Genomic DNA, 18185 nt, shown 5'->3' on the forward strand with positions numbered 1-18185 from the left:
ACTCACTTCTGTGGATTTTTTAAAGGAACTATATATTAATAAATAATACTCAAAGTGTGTACACCCTATATATTCTATGTGGAGGTTGGGTGCTAGAAATTCAACAACCAGATCCACAAGAAAGCACAGCAGTTCACAACATGGAGGGGGAGTTCACACAGGCGTCACTAAGTCAGAAAGTAACAAGGCTTTGAGAATCGCTTGGACATCAGCAGATTAGCACCAATGCTACTGTCTAACAAGGCACCAAACCGGTCTTTCTTTCTTACCTCTTCTACATTTGTACTGGATTTTGCACTTGTCTCCAAGAATTTAATCCCATAGTCAATTGCTAACTGAAAGGCAAACAGAAACACTTAAATATAGTGCAAGTTATTTGAACATATAAAACATTTACATTTTCTAGGGTTTTCAAGCCCCAAAGATAGAGTATCTAGTTCAGAACTCTTGTGGTTCTCAAATCTCTTCGCTTCCTTCTGAGTTTGAATTGAGATCTAACTTAACCATCATAAGCAACATGGCACCACTCCCATTCACAATTTAAGTACAGTATGTCTCTTTTTTTCCTGTTATACTTCTAGTTCTCTATACTTACAAGAAAAACTGTGACAGACACTCATCCCCTACCATTAATTTGGGATTCATTCACCCCTTTTGTCTGCTCTGAAAGTATAGTTCTCCAACAGCGAATACACTGATTTTTCATTATTTTTTAAAAAAATAAATCGGTGCTTAACAGAAAAGCTTAAAATGCTAAGTATTCATTGCTTTGGTTTCTATTGATTGTGACAAATGTGAACTATTCCACATTCCCATCTACTCCCAAAGAGTTCCCAGTTCATTTATAACAACAAGATTAAGAGAATGTTTTCAGGGAAAAAAAGTTTCAGATTGAGAACACACACACACACACACACACACACACACACACACGGCTAAAACAAAATTACCAGACTTAAAAATTGAAGCTTCTACATCAATTTAGTAAACAGAAATAAACATGTATATATAATAAACTCCTTTGCTTTGCATGACACAAAACATAGAAATGCGTATAAATGACTAATAAATGAAATCAACAGCTTGATGAGTTATAAGGAGTTTGTCCATAATGACCTAAATTTAAAGTGCAGTACAATATTCTTTAAAAAATGAATTGGAGAATAATTACTGTTGAACTTCACCTATCTTAATTTTTTTCCAAAGGGAATAAATTACTTTAACTTATGGACATGGAAGAAAGCCTGAACTTGAAGCTGCAGGAATCTGAAAAAGAACCAATTTGTATCTCCCAGAAAAGAACAAATTCTTTAAGAATGAGTCATGACTACACAGTATATAGAGTTGGATCTCGAATACTAATTCGTACCATTCAAGGAAGGATTACATCTCTTTGTTATTTTTAAAGAATTAAAATATAGATATTTTAAACACTTAAATCAATAATTATACTAAAAAGATAAATGCTGAATGTGAGTAGATTTGAATTTTTGTGCATTCGGTTCAAAATTACCTTCTCCCCTCTTTCTTTTGACACTTGTCTTTTGTCATTCATATCGCATTTGTTACCCAGGATCATTCTTTCCACGTCTAAAGAGGCATGCTGTAGGAAGAAAACAGAAAGTTATAAAAACAGCCTGAAAAGGACAGTTATTCAATAGATAAATCTTAACCTATCAGAAACATACCCAGGAATTTAATAATTAGACTAATCATCTTTCACTGGACACAGGACATGATTCAGAGCAATTTTAAAAGATGGGAGGAGGGGGAAAACTATTGTATAAGAGGCTATGCAAACTTTCTTCGCAAAGGCTCACAGTTATTCTCATGTATTTTGGTACATGAACAAACAGAAATAAAACTTATGGTTAGCTAACAACGAAACTTCCAAGTATTAGTTTGTATCAAAGAAGAAAAAAAAATGGTCCTGAGTGAGCCAATGGAGAAGGTATTCTGGATTCGGAGTCAGATTTCTTTTTGAAATGTTAAAAATATAATATCTTAATGCTAATCAATATAGAATTAAACCAAACTTCAAATATTGAGGATGGAAAAACTGTTGGAAGGGCAAAATGATAAGTTTCTGGAATAAAAATTTACTTTTGCCAGTCAATCAGATGATGGAACAGATAGAACCCAGGAATCAGATGTTTTAATCCTGGCTCTCCTTTTTAAAAGCTATATTAGCGTAAGCAAGTCACTTCTTTCTGGCCTCGGTTTTCTCTTGTGCAAAATGGGGTCTCAGATTAAATTACTTCCAAGATCTGGCCCAAGTTTAAAATTCTGTGAAACTGCTCCTTCCTCTGCATCCGTCCCCATCCATACCCAGCAGGGCAGTCTGACTGGAGATGGAGATCTGCCCTCCATCCATTAAGCGAGGGCCTGCCCTGCCCCTGCCCTACTTCTTAGCAGCTCAACTGCCTCTTCCAGAGACTGGAAGCCTTTATAAGCACCAGCAGTATCATCATTCCAGTATCATCATGGTGATCTCCAATACCATCATTCTCTTTCCATATATACCTCTTCAATGTTTCTTATCCAATTTTTAATATTGTCGAAGGACTTTTCATTTGTGATGTCATAGACCAGCATGATTCCCTATAAGAGAAAAACAGATCTTCATTTAGTATATATATTTAAAGTTATAAAATATAATGTAAATGTATTCCTCCCCTCCAGAAAGCTTTTGTTTGTGGCTTTTTTGGTCTTTATAAAATACTAGAGGCCTCGTGCGCACAAATCCGTGCATGAGTGGGGTCCAGCTGGCCCACCCTGATGGGGGCCAATCAGGCAGGGATGGTGGGGGGAAGGGGACATGGGGAAATGATTGGGGCTGGGCTACTGGGGGGCGGAGGGGCCATAGGAGCTTGGCCAGCTGGCCCTGCCCCCAATGATGGTGGAGAGAAATTAGGGGCAGGGCCGGCTGTGGAGAGAGGCCATGGGTGGTTTGCTGGCTGGTCCTGCCCAAATGGGGGGGGGAGTGATTGGGATCCGGGCTGGCCAGGGGGAGGGGCTGCAGGAGGTTGGGGGGCACCAATAGGGGCTCTGATCAGGCCAGTTGGCTGCAGCAGTGTTCGCTATAGTGACTGGTTGTTCCAGTTGTTCTGGTCATTCCGGCGTTCCGGTTGCTTGGCTTTTATATGTATAGATTTCATAATATTTTAAAGTATGGAGAAGCAAAAATAAATAAATTCTTCCATTGCCTCACCAGGTAATTAAATACTCTCTTAACATTTTCACTGTTAACCTTTAATGAATTAGTGATTATGGTGAAGATGATACACCCTTTCTACCTGACCTCCTGTGATAAGAATCAGCACTAAACTGGAGCTGAGAGAGTGTTTAAGTTAAAACTGAGACAGCACTGAGAGAAAGAGGCAATCACTTCTGTTGTGTACTATTTTATTCAAGTAGAAATTGCCTTGCTTCTTACTCCTATGCTTAGATTATAACCATACCACTTTAAAATTATGTCTTTTTACATAGGCTGATCAAAATGTCACTATCTGCCGAGACCAGTTTGGCTCAGTGGATAGAGCGTCGGCCTGTGGACTGAAAGGTCCCAGGTTCAATTCAGGTCAAGGGCATGTACCTTGGTTGCGGGCACATCCCCAGTGGGGGTGTGCAGGAAGCAGCTGATTGATAATTCTCTCTCATCAATGTTTCTGGCTCTCTATCCCTCTCTTTTCCTCTCTGTGAAAAATCAATAAAATATATATATATTTTAAATGTCACTATCTGCCTAAGTAAATCATAGGCATTTAAAATATAATAAATTTATTACGCAAGTTTAATGAAAGGCATTGTCACCATATTTTAAAAGACCCAATGGCTGGTGTTTCTAAAGAGTTTATCTTCTACTAGTAAGTGTTTCAACTGATACCTGTATGCTAATATTCCAAAATCTATATCACAGACCACACTTCTGATTAGACCCACCCATTCACCAAATATTTAGTAGATTCTATAATGTGCCTGATACTACACTAAGTATTACCAACAGTAAACAAGATAGACAAGGCCTCTTCCTCTCATGAAAACAATAACCCAATAATTAGGCAAATAATTATAATTTTGATCATTGCTACGAAGTACTAGGAGCTCAGTACAAATGCTAATCTAATCTGTTGATGGGCTGGGGTGGTTAGGGAAGTCTTCCCTGAGAAAATGACATTAAAGCCAAGGTCTGAGGACTGGTCAAAGGTGTGAGGCTGGGCTGGAGAGGGAAAGACCACAGTGCCTGGCTCATAGGAGAAACGTTATAAATATCTTGCTGTCCAGGAAGGCCCAGCACCCACCGGACTGAGTGAAAGAAAGTCAGTGCGCAGATCCGATTGGAGAGCATAAAAATGTAGCCAAAGAGACAGACAAATAGAGGTCAGATGTGACTTGGAGACCACTAACTGGGCATCATTTCTCAGATGTCCTGTGTGGTCACTCTGAAAACTCAACTAAGTAAAACACGAGGTTGTCTTCATCCCTTCCAAATTTCCCTTCTTTCTTGTGCTCTCGTTTTGATGAAGGGTGACATAATCCCGCCAGCCAGCCCAAGCAGACCCTTGTGAGTACTCTCTCAGAGTCAGCTGGTCCTGCAGGTACAACAACCTCAAAGGTTCCCGAATATGACACCCCTGCCTCACACACATGAGTGGCACTTATTATATTCTCAGCAATAGACTTTTACCTGGATTACTATCAGAGTCTTTCATTGGTATCTCTGCTTTCATTCTTAATCACCTCTAATCCATTCTGCATAAGGACACTAGAGATACCACTTTATTGAGACCTCTCCACTGGATTCATAATTAAACTAAAATTTCTTAACATGGTATGCAAAGTGCTTCTGGTCTGGTTTCCAACTTGGTAAATAAATACAAAAATAAATCATATAAAACACACATATACACAAAGATAAAAGAACCCAGGAAACAATGAAATTTTAACAGAAGCTATCTCAGGGAGGTAGAATGTTGAATAATTTCTTGTGATTTTCAAAGTTTCCTATATTACATCTAACCTTTTGATAACCAGAAAAATATACATTATTATTTAAATAGCAAACAGTAATATCCTCTACCCTCTCTCCTCCCAGCCTAGAATGCAAATATTTCACTTGGATATATATTGATAGTAAAGAAGATTTTATCATTGTTAATGTAAATAATTTTTTTAAATGGAAGTGGAGAATTATATACTTAAATGGTCAATTTTATGTTATGTATATTTTACCACAAAAAAAAAAAAAACCCACCTCAAAATGGAACAGAATAATTCCTGATTCAAAGTATTCAGCTGCCTATAATATTAACATTAACCAAATAATTGCCATCACTCTATGACCCTTTGGGCTATGTGGGCGACCTTGATCTTCACTGCCTGTGTCTGCCGGTGGCACTCTAGATGGTTAGCACGGGAAGTGTGAACACGGTGTAAGTGGTTAAAGAAACAGGCTCTGATCAGAGACATCTCCTCAGAGATCCCAGAGATGTTATTTTATCCCCAGTCTCCATTTCTCATTTGTAAAATGAGGACAGCATGTTTTCCAGACTGGATTCTTTTGCGTATCTACTGAGATATTATGTATAAAGTACTTAACCTAGAACCCAGGACACAGTGAGGACTCAGTAATGACAGCTAGCTATTTCTAGTTAATATCTTTGGTTTCAATAGCAGAAACCCTTTGGCTATTTCTTATGTAAGCAAACTGGCATTATGAATCAGTTGGAAATACAAACTCAAATGTACTAGTTAAAACTTTATGTATCTGATATCCTATATAATAAAAGCCGAACATGCAAATTGTCCCCTGGGCCATCATTTGACCAAGAGACTAGAGTGCAAGTGCTCACTATAATGTGTGCTGACCACCAGGGGGTGGCGTGGAATGTGGCAGGTGTCGGAGCAGCGGTGCTGGCAGTGGGTGGCAATGGAGGTGCTGCCGGCCCCGAGAAGCCCCAATGAGAGCAGGAATGCAGTAGGATGGTAGAGCGGGTGAGTGGGTGGTGCCAGGCCAAGATGGGTGTAAGCAGGAGCCCAATGCCCTGCTGATTGCTCCGCAGATGGCGACCAGTGGTGGAGGGGGGCGGGGTGGGGCGGGACTGCTGCCTGTCTCCCAGGCACTGACAGAGCCTTGGCCCCGATCAATCACCCTGCAGGTGGGATGGTGGAGCAGGTGAGGGGACAGCACCAGGCCATGGCGGGGTGCCAGGTGGGGCTGTGGGACTGTAAGGCTGGAGGCATGACCTGGGGTGTGACCTGGGGCCTGATCCCTGCAGGCCACCCCAAGGGATCCCATCTGTGCATGAATTTGTGCACCGGATCTCTAGTATACTTATAATAATAACAGTTTCCTTAAGTTCTTAGGACAGTGTTCGTCTATGAGAAGTGTTGACAATGCAATAACACGGTCCTTTTCTCCAAAAGTCCAATTGTCCATCAGGGCTACTGCTAAACCTACAAATGTTGCTGAATAGTTTGAAATAGACCAATAGTTTAAAATCTCTGATGGTGGCAGATTCCGATGCAGTGCTTATCAACATGCTGCATACTTAAACCAACCACACTAGACCTGCCAGGACCACCACTTGCTGAAATGAAATCATGCCCCCACAGGAACATGATGGCCCCACATGCCACTGCAACAGATGACCTGCAAGATCAGCACTCAGCACAGCAGAATTCCCTGAAGATTTATCTAACATTGTTTCTGGTCTGAAATTTCCCACTGGTTCACCCCCTCAGCAAGCATTTACAGAGAATCTACTATGTTTCAGGCACTGGCATTACAGCAGAACAAAAAGACAAAAAGCCCTACCTTCAAAAAGTGGAAAAGACAATTCTATCTGAGAATAGCAACAATTTCTAATTATTTGAAGTAATGTGAAGAAAGACTAGGCAACAGATAAATGAAAAAGCCAGGCAATCCTCAAATCTAAATTAAATAACGCATTTCAATGCCCTCTTTCCTCATACCATGAACTAGAGTTAGACATCCAAGGAACTAGAGCTCCACACTCCAAGAGTTCCTGCCCACTCTCTGGTGAAAACAAGCATCTCTCATTGAAAAGAACAAGTTGGCCAATAGAAAAGCTTGTATGTATAATCAAAATTACCTGTAAACTATTTTAAATCACTGCTGCTAACTGTTCTTACTTATTCCTAAAATCCTTCCTGGGGAAAACAAACAACAAACAAATTTCTTCCTGGCAGGACAAGATAAGTCCCTTCCCTTTGATTATAATCTAAGCAAAATAGAGAGTAGCTCACAACTCTTCCTTAAAATGATGATCTTACAAAATCATGAAAGTATTATATGGTGAAGTGTGAGGAATACATACCTATAAAGTGCTTAGTGGTGTACAGTGTCAAGGTGATAAAGCTTTGGAAAGGAATCCTCAATATTTCTGTGGGGATGTATTACTGGTACTCAAATGGAGGGTGAGTAGCAGTGGATGTGGAATGGAGGGCAGCATGATAAGAAAGGGATCCGTGGATTCCTATCACATCTTCCTAAAAAAGGGGACAGCTCTCGCCCCTACAGCTGTCACCCTAACTACTCCTAGGAACACAAGTCTTTTAGACAATGAGCTGGTACCCCAAAGTCTGTCTAGGTTGAGCTTCATGATCTCAATTACTCGGCCTTCTAAGACTCTCTGAGGACAGAGTTTCATCAAAATTCAAACTCCAACTAGTGCTTGGATTAGGCCTAAAAGCCAGAAGGAAAGCCCTGGTCAGTATAGCTCTGCTTCTAAGCTGCCTTATTCACCACTGTACTTCCAGGAACACACAGAATCTGCTCTGAGCCCAACAAGCATTATGATGGGTTGTATAGATGAGGCCTTAGGATGGAAATTAGCCAAGGGGAGAGGTTATGATAACAAGGATAAGACTATGTAGCAAAAGAAGGACTTGGTAGTTAAGATTCATCAGATTCTAAACCTCAAAGAGTCAAATATCATTCAGCTACTTCCTGGCCAGCTGGCAAAACACTGGTGGAGGAGCATCCAGAGAGCTAAGCCATTAGGAGTGGATGGAGGTACCTGGTGAGAGGTAAGGAATGATAGGGCAAGGCCGAATGATGAGAGGAATGAATACTTAGTCACAAAGCTTGTGGCTTGCTAAGATGTGGCAAAGGTATTAACAAAAGGAAAAATCACAAAAACACAATCACTCAGGATGTTTGTAGGAGTTCTAAAACACCTACAAGCCAATGACCTATTAATATTACAAAGACTAATGGCAAAATATACAGTTACTAAACAGAAAACATTTTTTCACATCAAAAAATCTATTTTTCCGCCCTGGCTGGTTGGGCTCAGTGGATAGAGCATCGGGCTGTGGACTGAGGGGCCCCAGGTTTGATTCTGGTCCAGGGCACATGCCCAGGTTGCGGGCTTGATCCCCAGTAGGAGGCATGCAGGAGGCAGCCAATCAATGATTCTTTCCCACTGTTGATGTTTCTCTCTCTCCCTCTCCCTTCCTCTCTGAAATCAATAAAAACAATATTTCCCCCCCTGTATTAGACTTTAGCTTGAATCCTATAAACTTGACAAGTGAATATTCATGTTTTACTTTCACCTGAAGAGTTGCAAAACCCCCAAACACACTCACCATGGCTCCTCTGTAGTATGCTGTCGTGATGGTTCGAAATCTTTCCTGGCCTGCTGTGTCCCTAAAATTTTAAACAAAACAGAGAGCGGTTTTAAAAGACATCGCCAGCAACACCGAGGAGAGATCATTCTGGTCTGCTCACAAACGCAGTGGTTTCAGGGGAGGGGAATAGGAGACAAAGGGAGCCTGTGTGTGTCTGTGAGCTGGAGGCGGTGGTGGCCACGGGAGCCTGTCAAGAGCTCACAATGACTTGTGCGAAGAACTTGGACTTTGATGATAAAAGCAGCAACAGGGAAACCCAGGCCCTGCTAGGAACTGGCACGCTGAATTAGTCAGATACATATTGGGGAGAACAGAACAGTTCTATATTCTTGGACTCCTAGAGGTAATTATAATCGTTTTTAATAAATGCCTAATGATTAAGGCATTTTGCTCTCTTGAGTGAAAGTCTGATTTCTGAACAAAGAAAGCAACTGGGCTGGACTCACTACTGTGTAAGTTCTGCTCAGCCAAGCACACTAAAATGGGTCTCTTCGAGAACTTTCTCGGCAATGGAACCCATAATTAAACGAGAACCTGGAGTTTGATACATAATGGTTGACAATGTTTCCAAAGACTTTCCAATATGAACAACATTGCAAAGTTACATAAGCTTTCATATAGTCTTGCTTTTTAGCTGATGGGTACCATTAGAATACATTCTAAAAAACACACAAATGTTTCCAATTACATTTATTGAAGTAAGTCCCTATAAAGCAGATCAAATTTACTTGGTATCTGGGAAAGTCAATACTCCTACATTTGCTACTTACCAGCAGAATTAATTCACTCCCTGTGCTACTAAGACAAACTAAACTGTACAATTTAACTGTAGGGAAGACAGAGGCACTTGTGAAAATACACTAGAAATCTAATGCATACCAAACCAAAACAAGGGATTAAGGCCCAAGGGAAATATAATAAACTAAAAACATTAATAAAATCCCTTAATATTTATGTAAATCTTAGAAGATAGTCTCAGATGATGCCCACTACAGCCCAGTGTGTGTGATTACCAGCATCTTTATTCTGCAGTAGAAGGAATGGGACGGGGTGGGCTATGGTCCCAGTTCTGCCATTAACCAGCTCATACCCTTAAATGAGACTCAAGTCACCGACATCTCGGCTGTTTAGTGCAGGGCCAGGCCTCACCTCAGTCATCTTATCTAACCCTTCTGTCACTGATCAGAATACCTATAAAGGGCACTTGTTTGGCACATGGCAAAGAAGTCATAAGGAAAATACAAGCCAAGCATCTTTGAGCAGACCAACATATTCTTGATTCTAACACACTAAATGATTTAGAACCAGCTCTGCAGTGAGGCTGGCGGGAAAACCCTTCCATAGTAAGTGTAGGTTGTGAAGACTAAATAGAGACCATTCACTGAGAGAATCTATAAGCAGTACCCTGATGTTATATTAAACTCTAATTCATTGATCACCCACAGGCGCCTAGAAACACTCCCTATTGTGATGATCAGGACCATAAGCACAGAATCAGAAATTCTCTTTACTTTCTCCCTAAAACACTGTGTTATATGTTTAAAATATTTGGCTTCTTACTAAATACCGATAGATGAAAAGGTAGCCTGTGGCAACCTTCACAATGTTTTCCAATGACAGGTCCTGGGAACTGCAACGCTAATATTATGGAACTGACACGATGCTCCGGAGATCCGGGTTGTCGTCGGAGCTTTATCACTAACCACACTGAACCCTAGTTTCCTCCTTTGTAAAAGAGGTGCTAGTATATTTCAGCACAGTGTTCTCATTCTATTCCCATCCTGAGATTCAAGGATGAAAATCAGCCTAAAACCTAAGTTCATATATACTGCGTTACTAGTTTCCCCTGTATAGTCTGTGGAGCTCTCAATTTCTGAGCTATGTCTGCTACTGTCATATCACACAATAGACCAGTGCACACCAAGAACCTTTCCCAAGGCTCCAATTCTATATGGCTCACCATGGAAGGCCCTTACTGAAAGAAGTTCAACCAGCTTATAGGAGGTTAAAAAAATAAATCTATGAGGAATTCCTGACTTCAAGTATAAAATATTCAACCTGGCAATCTGGAAGAACCATATTTATTCACTGTAGTTTGAGAGATTCTTCAGGAATAAACCAACCAGATTTGAGTGGTCTTTAAGGAGATCTTTGCCTTGCATATTACAGCATGAGGGATGAAAAGTATGCCCTTTTTCTCCCTATTGCTAGTCTAGTGTTCCTCATTTTTTTAAATTTAATGAGAAGACATATACAAATAAATGATAAAATATCAGAGCTGGAGGGGAACTCAGACACCATCAGTTGAATCAGTCAGTTTACAAACGAAGGAAAGTAGGCCCTAAGAAGGGAAGCAACTGGCCCCATGTCCTCAATTTAGAGGTAGTCCTGGCAAGAACCTCGGTCTGCACTTCCTGTTTAGGGTTCCTACCACTTGACTACTAAGCTTTATCTGATTTCACAGCTGCAACAACTACAGTGAAGAGGTAACGTACACTCTAGAATTTAGTTTCCTCCCCGGTAAAATTAGCATTTGGGAAGAATGAGTTCTCAGATCTCTCTGGCTGTGGGTTAGTGAGAATATCATTCCTTACCTTCCCACTCTTGGTGGAGAGACCTTTGAATGCTTACCCATTTCCCCCTGGTTCTGACAAAGAAAGGATGTTTTAGCTATCACAGAATAGCTCTCACTTATCACAATGCATATTTAATTCTCACATTCAATTCCTAACTAAAGTAGAAACTCTTATGTGTATATATAGTGTGTATATATATATATATATATATATATATATTAACTTACCATATCTGAAGCTTAATTTTCTTTCCATCAAGTTCTATCGTTCTGATTTTAAAATCAATTCCTGCCAGAAAAAGAAAGAAAGACATGCTAAATTTCTTCAAATGTAATCCAAGTCTTATTAGAAAAAGAACAAAGATTTCTATTGAAAAAAAAAAAAAATTCTCCAACGCCCTGGAAAATGTGAACACAGAAGAGGGTGTGAATGGTATGTTTCCTCTGAATACAGGCTGAGGAACTACTCTGCAAAGAATTCCTACACATGTTAAATGCTGTTTTATTTGTGTCATTATTTTATCACATAGAGGCCTGATGCACGAAATTTGTGCATGCGTAGGGTCCCTACGCATATATAGGATATATAGGATAAATAGATGACATTCCTCAAAGTTACATAATTTGGATTGAGAACATGCCTTATTTTCTACTTTCTGAAATATATATAAACAACATTTCATATCCCACCCCACCCCATGCTCGGTCTGTCCCTAGAATCAGCCATGGGACCTCTTCACAACGTCTTCCTCATCTCCTCCTTCCAGTTGTGTTTTTAGAATCTGCAACTGGCTAAGCAAAAAGCAAAACAAAAACCCCAAGACAAACAAATAAAAACCTTGTCTGAGGGCAGGGATGGGAAAGCCTGTATATTTATTTTATACAGTTAAGAAGTATTTTACATACATTTTAATAAATGTTCCCCACATCTTACTGGCTAGAGCCGAAATAACTAAAATAGTTTTAACCCTGGCTGCACTTTCGAATTACTTGGGAAACTTTAAAAGACAACAACAAAAACCCCTTATTTCTTCCCCACTATGGCAGCTCAATACTTATTTAGCAGTTTCAACTACAAATCACCACAAAGTCCTGGATGATTATCGGCATGCTTTGTCAGGAACAAGCTGCCACTCTTTCTCTAATGGGACCTGTTAGTGAATACAACTCGGTTGCAGTTTGCTGAACTCTCATTATCGGGCTACTCAAGCTTTATTTTAAAATTTTCTATTCTTTTGCATTCTATACTGAACCATGTAAAGTGGTTTCCAAGACATTTAAAAAGCACACATGTCAATTATGTATCCTCTTAAATTAAATTAAATATTAACTGTAGTTATCTAGCCGGTGGGGAGAGCCCTCAATGGCTATGTTACCACAACATTTCTATAAATCAACATTGAGAGCACCCCAAAAGGCTGCTTGCCAGCTCCAGCTTCATATAATACCAAGGCTTAAACCGAGTGGGTTTTCCCCTTCTTCGAGTGGCACTTCCCCCCCCCCCCCACCCCTACCCCCAGACCCGCTTTAGGTGTTCTTGTGTATCTTGAAATAGATAACTATCACACCCAAACTAATCTATTATAGTAGGGCAGCTTCTCAATATTTGCTTCCCTCACTAATAACCACTGTTACTGTTAGCAAGTACAATCTGAGACCCAATATCCCCGGTTATCTGGCTCATGTTTCCTCCGGATACCTCACTATTGCAGGGTCAGCAGTGGCAGGAGCGACACTTATCAAAACCGCATACTATTATTGTTAGCATTACATAGATTTTACTGTGGCCTCATCCATTTCACATTTAATACGCATTGTGATTTATCTTTTCATACATTTCTGAGTTCAGTGTAACAAAGACCCTCTAGGAATTCTCAGCTATCCTTTATAGGTTGTTTTTTGTTTTTGGTCCAGACATTAAGAACAGTGCCCAAAAGGTATTCAGTTAATGTTTCTTGATATTAACATTTTAAGAAATTCATAATTTTCCAAATTCATAGAGACAGAAAATAGGGTGGTAGTTCCCAGGCAACACAGAGAGGGAGGAAAGAGAGTAGCTGTTCAATGGGCATATGTCAGGATTTGCAAAAGATAAAAACTCTCTAAAGACTTGTTTGACAATAATGTGACTATATTTACTGTCCTGTACACTACTGAACTATACACTTACAAATATGGTTAAAATGATAAATTGTGTGTGTGTGTGTGTGTGTGTGTGTGTGTGTGTGTGTGTTTAAACCATAATAAAAAAGAAAAAAGAAAAAACACATGACTTTTAAAATATAGATTGTATAGCTGGAAAATTAACTTTCTCAATTGGAAAGCTACTATCAACATTCCATCATTTAATAGTTCATTCACAGTTTAAATGAGATGATGTGTATCAAATGCCTGTTCATATGAATACTTTCTTTATTCTGGCTCACTGAGATGGTAACTTCCAATGTTGTTTTTGCCTGTAGTTGGGAGTCAGGCGCAACTTTTCCACCTTCATTCAACAAAGCCATTTTGAACCTCCCCTAAGTCTCAGTTACACCCCATTCATTTAAAACATTTAGGAAACTTTCTACTGACCTAGCCTTTTGTTTTTTGTATTTGTTAGAAGGATTACCTTTCTGTTATCTGAGATGGTTTTACCATTATCTGGGAAACTTAACCATCTTTTCACTATTCAGCAGACTGTAAGAGTTGTGAACTGGTATTTAGCTTTTGTTTATGCGGCTGTCGGGAGCCAGTTGACAGACAAATGCTGGAGAGCACAGTCAAATCAACACAACTTGAATTCCACTAAAAATGGAAAATGTTGTTTATTATTGAAAAGCACAGAACCTGGAGGTTAAAAGAGCCAGACTGTCGGTTAGGGCCTGTCATTAACAACTTTTCGGAGGTTGATTAATTGCTCTGAATCTCTATATCCTCCTCATCCTCAAAAGAGATTGAGAGGATCTAACAGGTAAATTAGATGATGTGTATGACTGTGCTGTGGAAACTCTAAAACTCAAGATAAGTGTAAGATATTACTCATCCAGATTCTATTATCCTGCAGATCTTGTCACGTCACGCACGGATTATAATAATAGCTTCCCAGGAAGCTGCGCCCACCTCTCCCTGGTCTCACTCCCCTGCCCGACACACTAAGAGTCACTTTCAGCAATCCCTGAGTTAATGCCACCTCACTATTTAAGAGGCTGTGGACCCAACTTCCAGCTTCCTCAGCCTGGCAACACAGCTATTCCACTGGATACACTGCTCTCCCAACACTGCCTCCGAGCTGCCCTCCCTTAGCCTCTGCTCCTCTCAGGGGCCTGCACCCATCCTTTCCTCAGTGTGTGCGTGGCCACCTCACTGGGCAGCCTTCTCTGAGGATGCTTCTTCACCCATGCGGTTCCTCTCTCCCTCCCTCCTTCCTCAGCTGTCTACTCAGCCGTGTCCATCACTTCTCCCAGGCCTGCCTTTGGCCAGTAATTCAACCCTGTCATTTGGCTTAACATGCTCTGAAATGGTCTCACATCAAGCAAAAGCGCCATCCTCTCTGCCAGCCAGGTTGCACAGAGAAACATGCATACAGTAGATACTAAGTGAAAGGTTAAATATGCTTACAACACTGCAGAAAGGTTAAATTCTAAGTGTGGAGAGAGCTAGGAAAACCATGGAAGTCCAAAGTGTTCTTAGTATACTACCGTAACAAGAGGAAAGATGCTGAGAAATGTTATTACAGTAAAAAAATGAAGATCTTTATATTGCACTTAGTTTGACAATAATATCAGTAGAATATATCGTAGACATTTATATTATAATACACACACACACACACACACACACACACACACACACACATATATATATATATATATATATATATATATATATATATATATATATATATGGAAACTTTTTTAAAGGAAAAATAACTTTCTAAGGCTACTCCAAGATTAAAAAAATAGCCACTCATAAGAATAATAAGACAATTATATCAATTAGGATGCTTTCTGCTGCAACAGAAACTGCAAATCAAACTATCTTAAAGTAATTTGTTGACTCATATAACAAGCCCGGTGGTGAGTTGGGGCTTGGAGATGGCTCGATCCAGTAGTTCCGGCTCATTTCTCTGCATCTCCTTTGGCTCTCCCCTCCTGGGAGTATCAACTGCATCCTCTGACTGATAGCAGTTCCTGACCACAACAGCAATACCGAGAAGAAAAGAGATCATCTTCCTGTGTCTCTTTCTTAAAAGCGAAGAACTGTTTCCCCAAAGCCTCCAGGGACCTTTCCTTCAAGTCTCATTGTTGGGTTTATAACCACGGCATGTCACACTCTGGCTAAGTTCCTGAACCAATCACTGCCTAGTCAGTTAGCAAGATTAAATTAATCAAAGCCTATCCTAAATTTAGATTAACCAAGTCCCATTCCCCAGAGCTGGGTCACTCCTCCAGATCCATAGGCTACTAAAATTAGGAGAACAGAAAAGCTGTTGAATCAGTCATAATATCTGTTAGAATAATATTCAAATATATCTAATTAATACTTTATATTCATAGCCATATGAAACAGACAAATCATAACAGCTATCCCTATTACCATGAATGTCATTAAATTTCATGAACTAGAGTACTTCTCGGAAGGTAATTTCACCTCGTCTTCAGCCACAAAGCAGAAAATATGAAGATAAAAAAAGGACAATGAGCAAAGACGACATCTCTGAGGTTAAACTATCGAGGTATGATCACTCTCAGGAGAGTCCTAGAGCCCACAGTCAGTCCCAATGGCCTGGCTTGTGCTCCAGCCCAAATGATTAGACTACTAAGGAGGGGCTGTCATACCAACAGCAGCAAGAGCTACATTACAGCCTATCCCTCAGTAAGGGGGTGGCTTTTTTTTTTCTTTCTTTCTTTCTATTTAAAAGGACTATATAACTTAAAAACACACACACACACACACAAACACATAGCTTTGAAGGGCATTAGATTTTGGGCCAAAATGCCCTTCTCAATCGCCTTTTAGAAAGCATGGCTGACTTCTGGCAGCACATCATACAATAATTCATGTTCAAAGTCATTTCAACTCATAACAACCCATGAGCCACCAGGCTGCATGCAGCTTTCCCAGCTAGCCAACAGTAGGTATCATTTTTATATATACCCAGATGTAATTTAAGTATGAAAATATGCATGAGAATGATTATCAACAAAACCCAGATAACTGTTACCTTTGGAGAGAAATAGAAGAGGAGAGATTAGGAAGGCACTTTAACTCTGTAATTATTTCTTAAACTACGTGGTGGTACATGGATGTGGAAGTGTTTTATATTATGTACTAGAGGCCAGGTGCACAAAATTCATGCATTGGGGGTAAGGGGTGGTGTCCCTCAGCCTAGACTGTACTCTCTCCAATCTGGGACTCCTTGGGGGATGTCTGATTGCCAGTTTAGTAAGACATCCCCCTCACAATCTGGGACTGCTGGCTCCTAAACACTTGCCTGCCTGCCTGCCTGCCTGCCTGCCTGATTGCGCCTAACTGCTTCTGCCCGCCAGCCTGATTGGTGGCTAACTGCTCCCCTGCTGGCCGGTTGCCTCCAAATGCCCTTCCCTGCCGTCCATCTTAAAACAATGTGGGGTGACCATCTTGTGATGGCATGTGGGACAGCCATCTTGTGATGACGAGAGGGCGCAAGAGCCACCTAGGCTTTTATTAGTATATATTCTTAGAATTGTTCATAATTTTTAAAAAGCAATGATTACTTATCTAGAAAAATGAGGTATGGAGCACTCATTCACTCCTGGTAGAAAAATCAAACCAAATTTTAGAGATGAAAGGTACCTTCTAGATTTATTGGGGAGGCAGAGCAGGCACCACCCCCTGCCTTTGTTCCATTTAAAGAGGGCCTGTGATCAAGAGCAAGAATGGATTAAATTCAAAAAACAAGGGGGCAAAGCAAGGGCTGGTGCTAGAGCAAGAAGTGATGACTACTCAGATTCTAAGCAGGGGTTCAGGGCCATTTCCTTCCCCGCCTGCAGGAATAGGCGCTTCCATTTGGGCCAAGGGCAACAGGAAGAAGACACATTTGGTCACTGCTGGGAGTGGCACTCTGGTTGGGGAACAAAGGAGTTCTGATTTCTCATTCCAAAGGCTGGAAGGAGGGAGCCGAGCCGGGACAAGGGAGCGGGGGAGGGGGCTCTGCCTGCCCCTCTGAGGAGAAGATAAAGTTGGACTGGAGGCCTGCGCATTGTCCAGGCGATTCACAGGAACAAGAGCTGGCAGAGACCAGGTAGTGAAGCTCTAGTGAAGGATATGAAGTCAGCACTTACAAAAAGACAGCTTATCAGATATTTCTCAGAAACCTGTGGTGCAACTGGAGGGAGGGCTGGACCAGCAGGACATAAGGAAAGAAACAGAACCAGACTCACTCCCACAACTAACAGACCTAATTCGGAAAGGAACTTGGAATGACCAGTAGTGGGCATTCCACAAATTAGATATAATTTAACATGGAAAGGGAACAGATTCACAAAATTATTTTACACTAAAGTCAAATTAGCCAATAGATATTAATAACCTAACCCAGTGGTCGGCAAACCACAGCTCACGAGCCACATGCGGCTCTTTGGCCCCATGAGTGTGGCTCTTCCACAAAATACTATGGCCTGGGCGAGTCTATTTTGAAGAAGTGGCGTTAGAAGAAGTTTAAGTTTAAAAAATTTGGCTCTCAAAAGAAATTTCAATAGTTGTACTGTTGATATTTGGCTCTGTTGACTAATGAATCTGCCGACCACTGATCTAACCTTTTCTGTCCAGGAGAATAGGGAGGTTCCCTCTGGGTTTGTGAATGAATGAAAGGATACCACTGCTGCAGTGTGGGAAAGAGTAGAAGGACTTTTCCTGGCCTTAAGACTAACTCTCTGGGGCCAGCCAGTTGTCCTGACCTTCAGCATAAGCTGTGACTTGCTGCATTTTTGCC

At 40.6% G+C, this 18185-nt stretch overlaps 1 protein-coding gene across 2 annotated transcripts in view; it reads right to left on the reverse strand.

Moving 5' to 3' along the window:
- The window catches only part of RAB8B (RAB8B, member RAS oncogene family), a 61945-nt gene that overhangs the window by 8068 nt on the left and 35692 nt on the right, over positions 1–18185 (reverse strand). The window contains exons 2-6 of one of the 2 annotated variants that reach the window (XM_036439760.2): positions 11459–11519; positions 8614–8674; positions 2524–2601; positions 1514–1603; positions 270–335 (exon numbers count right to left, since the gene is read on the reverse strand). In XM_036439760.2, the coding sequence (XP_036295653.1) occupies positions 270–335; positions 1514–1603; positions 2524–2601; positions 8614–8674; positions 11459–11519 (356 nt within the window). The remainder of the gene's footprint in view (positions 1–269; positions 336–1513; positions 1604–2523; positions 2602–8613; positions 8675–11458; positions 11520–18185) is intronic. The other variant, XM_036439765.2, reaches the window with a different exon arrangement.

The sequence above is a fragment of the Pipistrellus kuhlii genome, unplaced genomic scaffold (genome assembly GCF_014108245.1).
Source record: "Pipistrellus kuhlii isolate mPipKuh1 unplaced genomic scaffold, mPipKuh1.p scaffold_m20_p_1, whole genome shotgun sequence".
Taxonomy (NCBI): Eukaryota; Metazoa; Chordata; class Mammalia; order Chiroptera; family Vespertilionidae; genus Pipistrellus; species Pipistrellus kuhlii.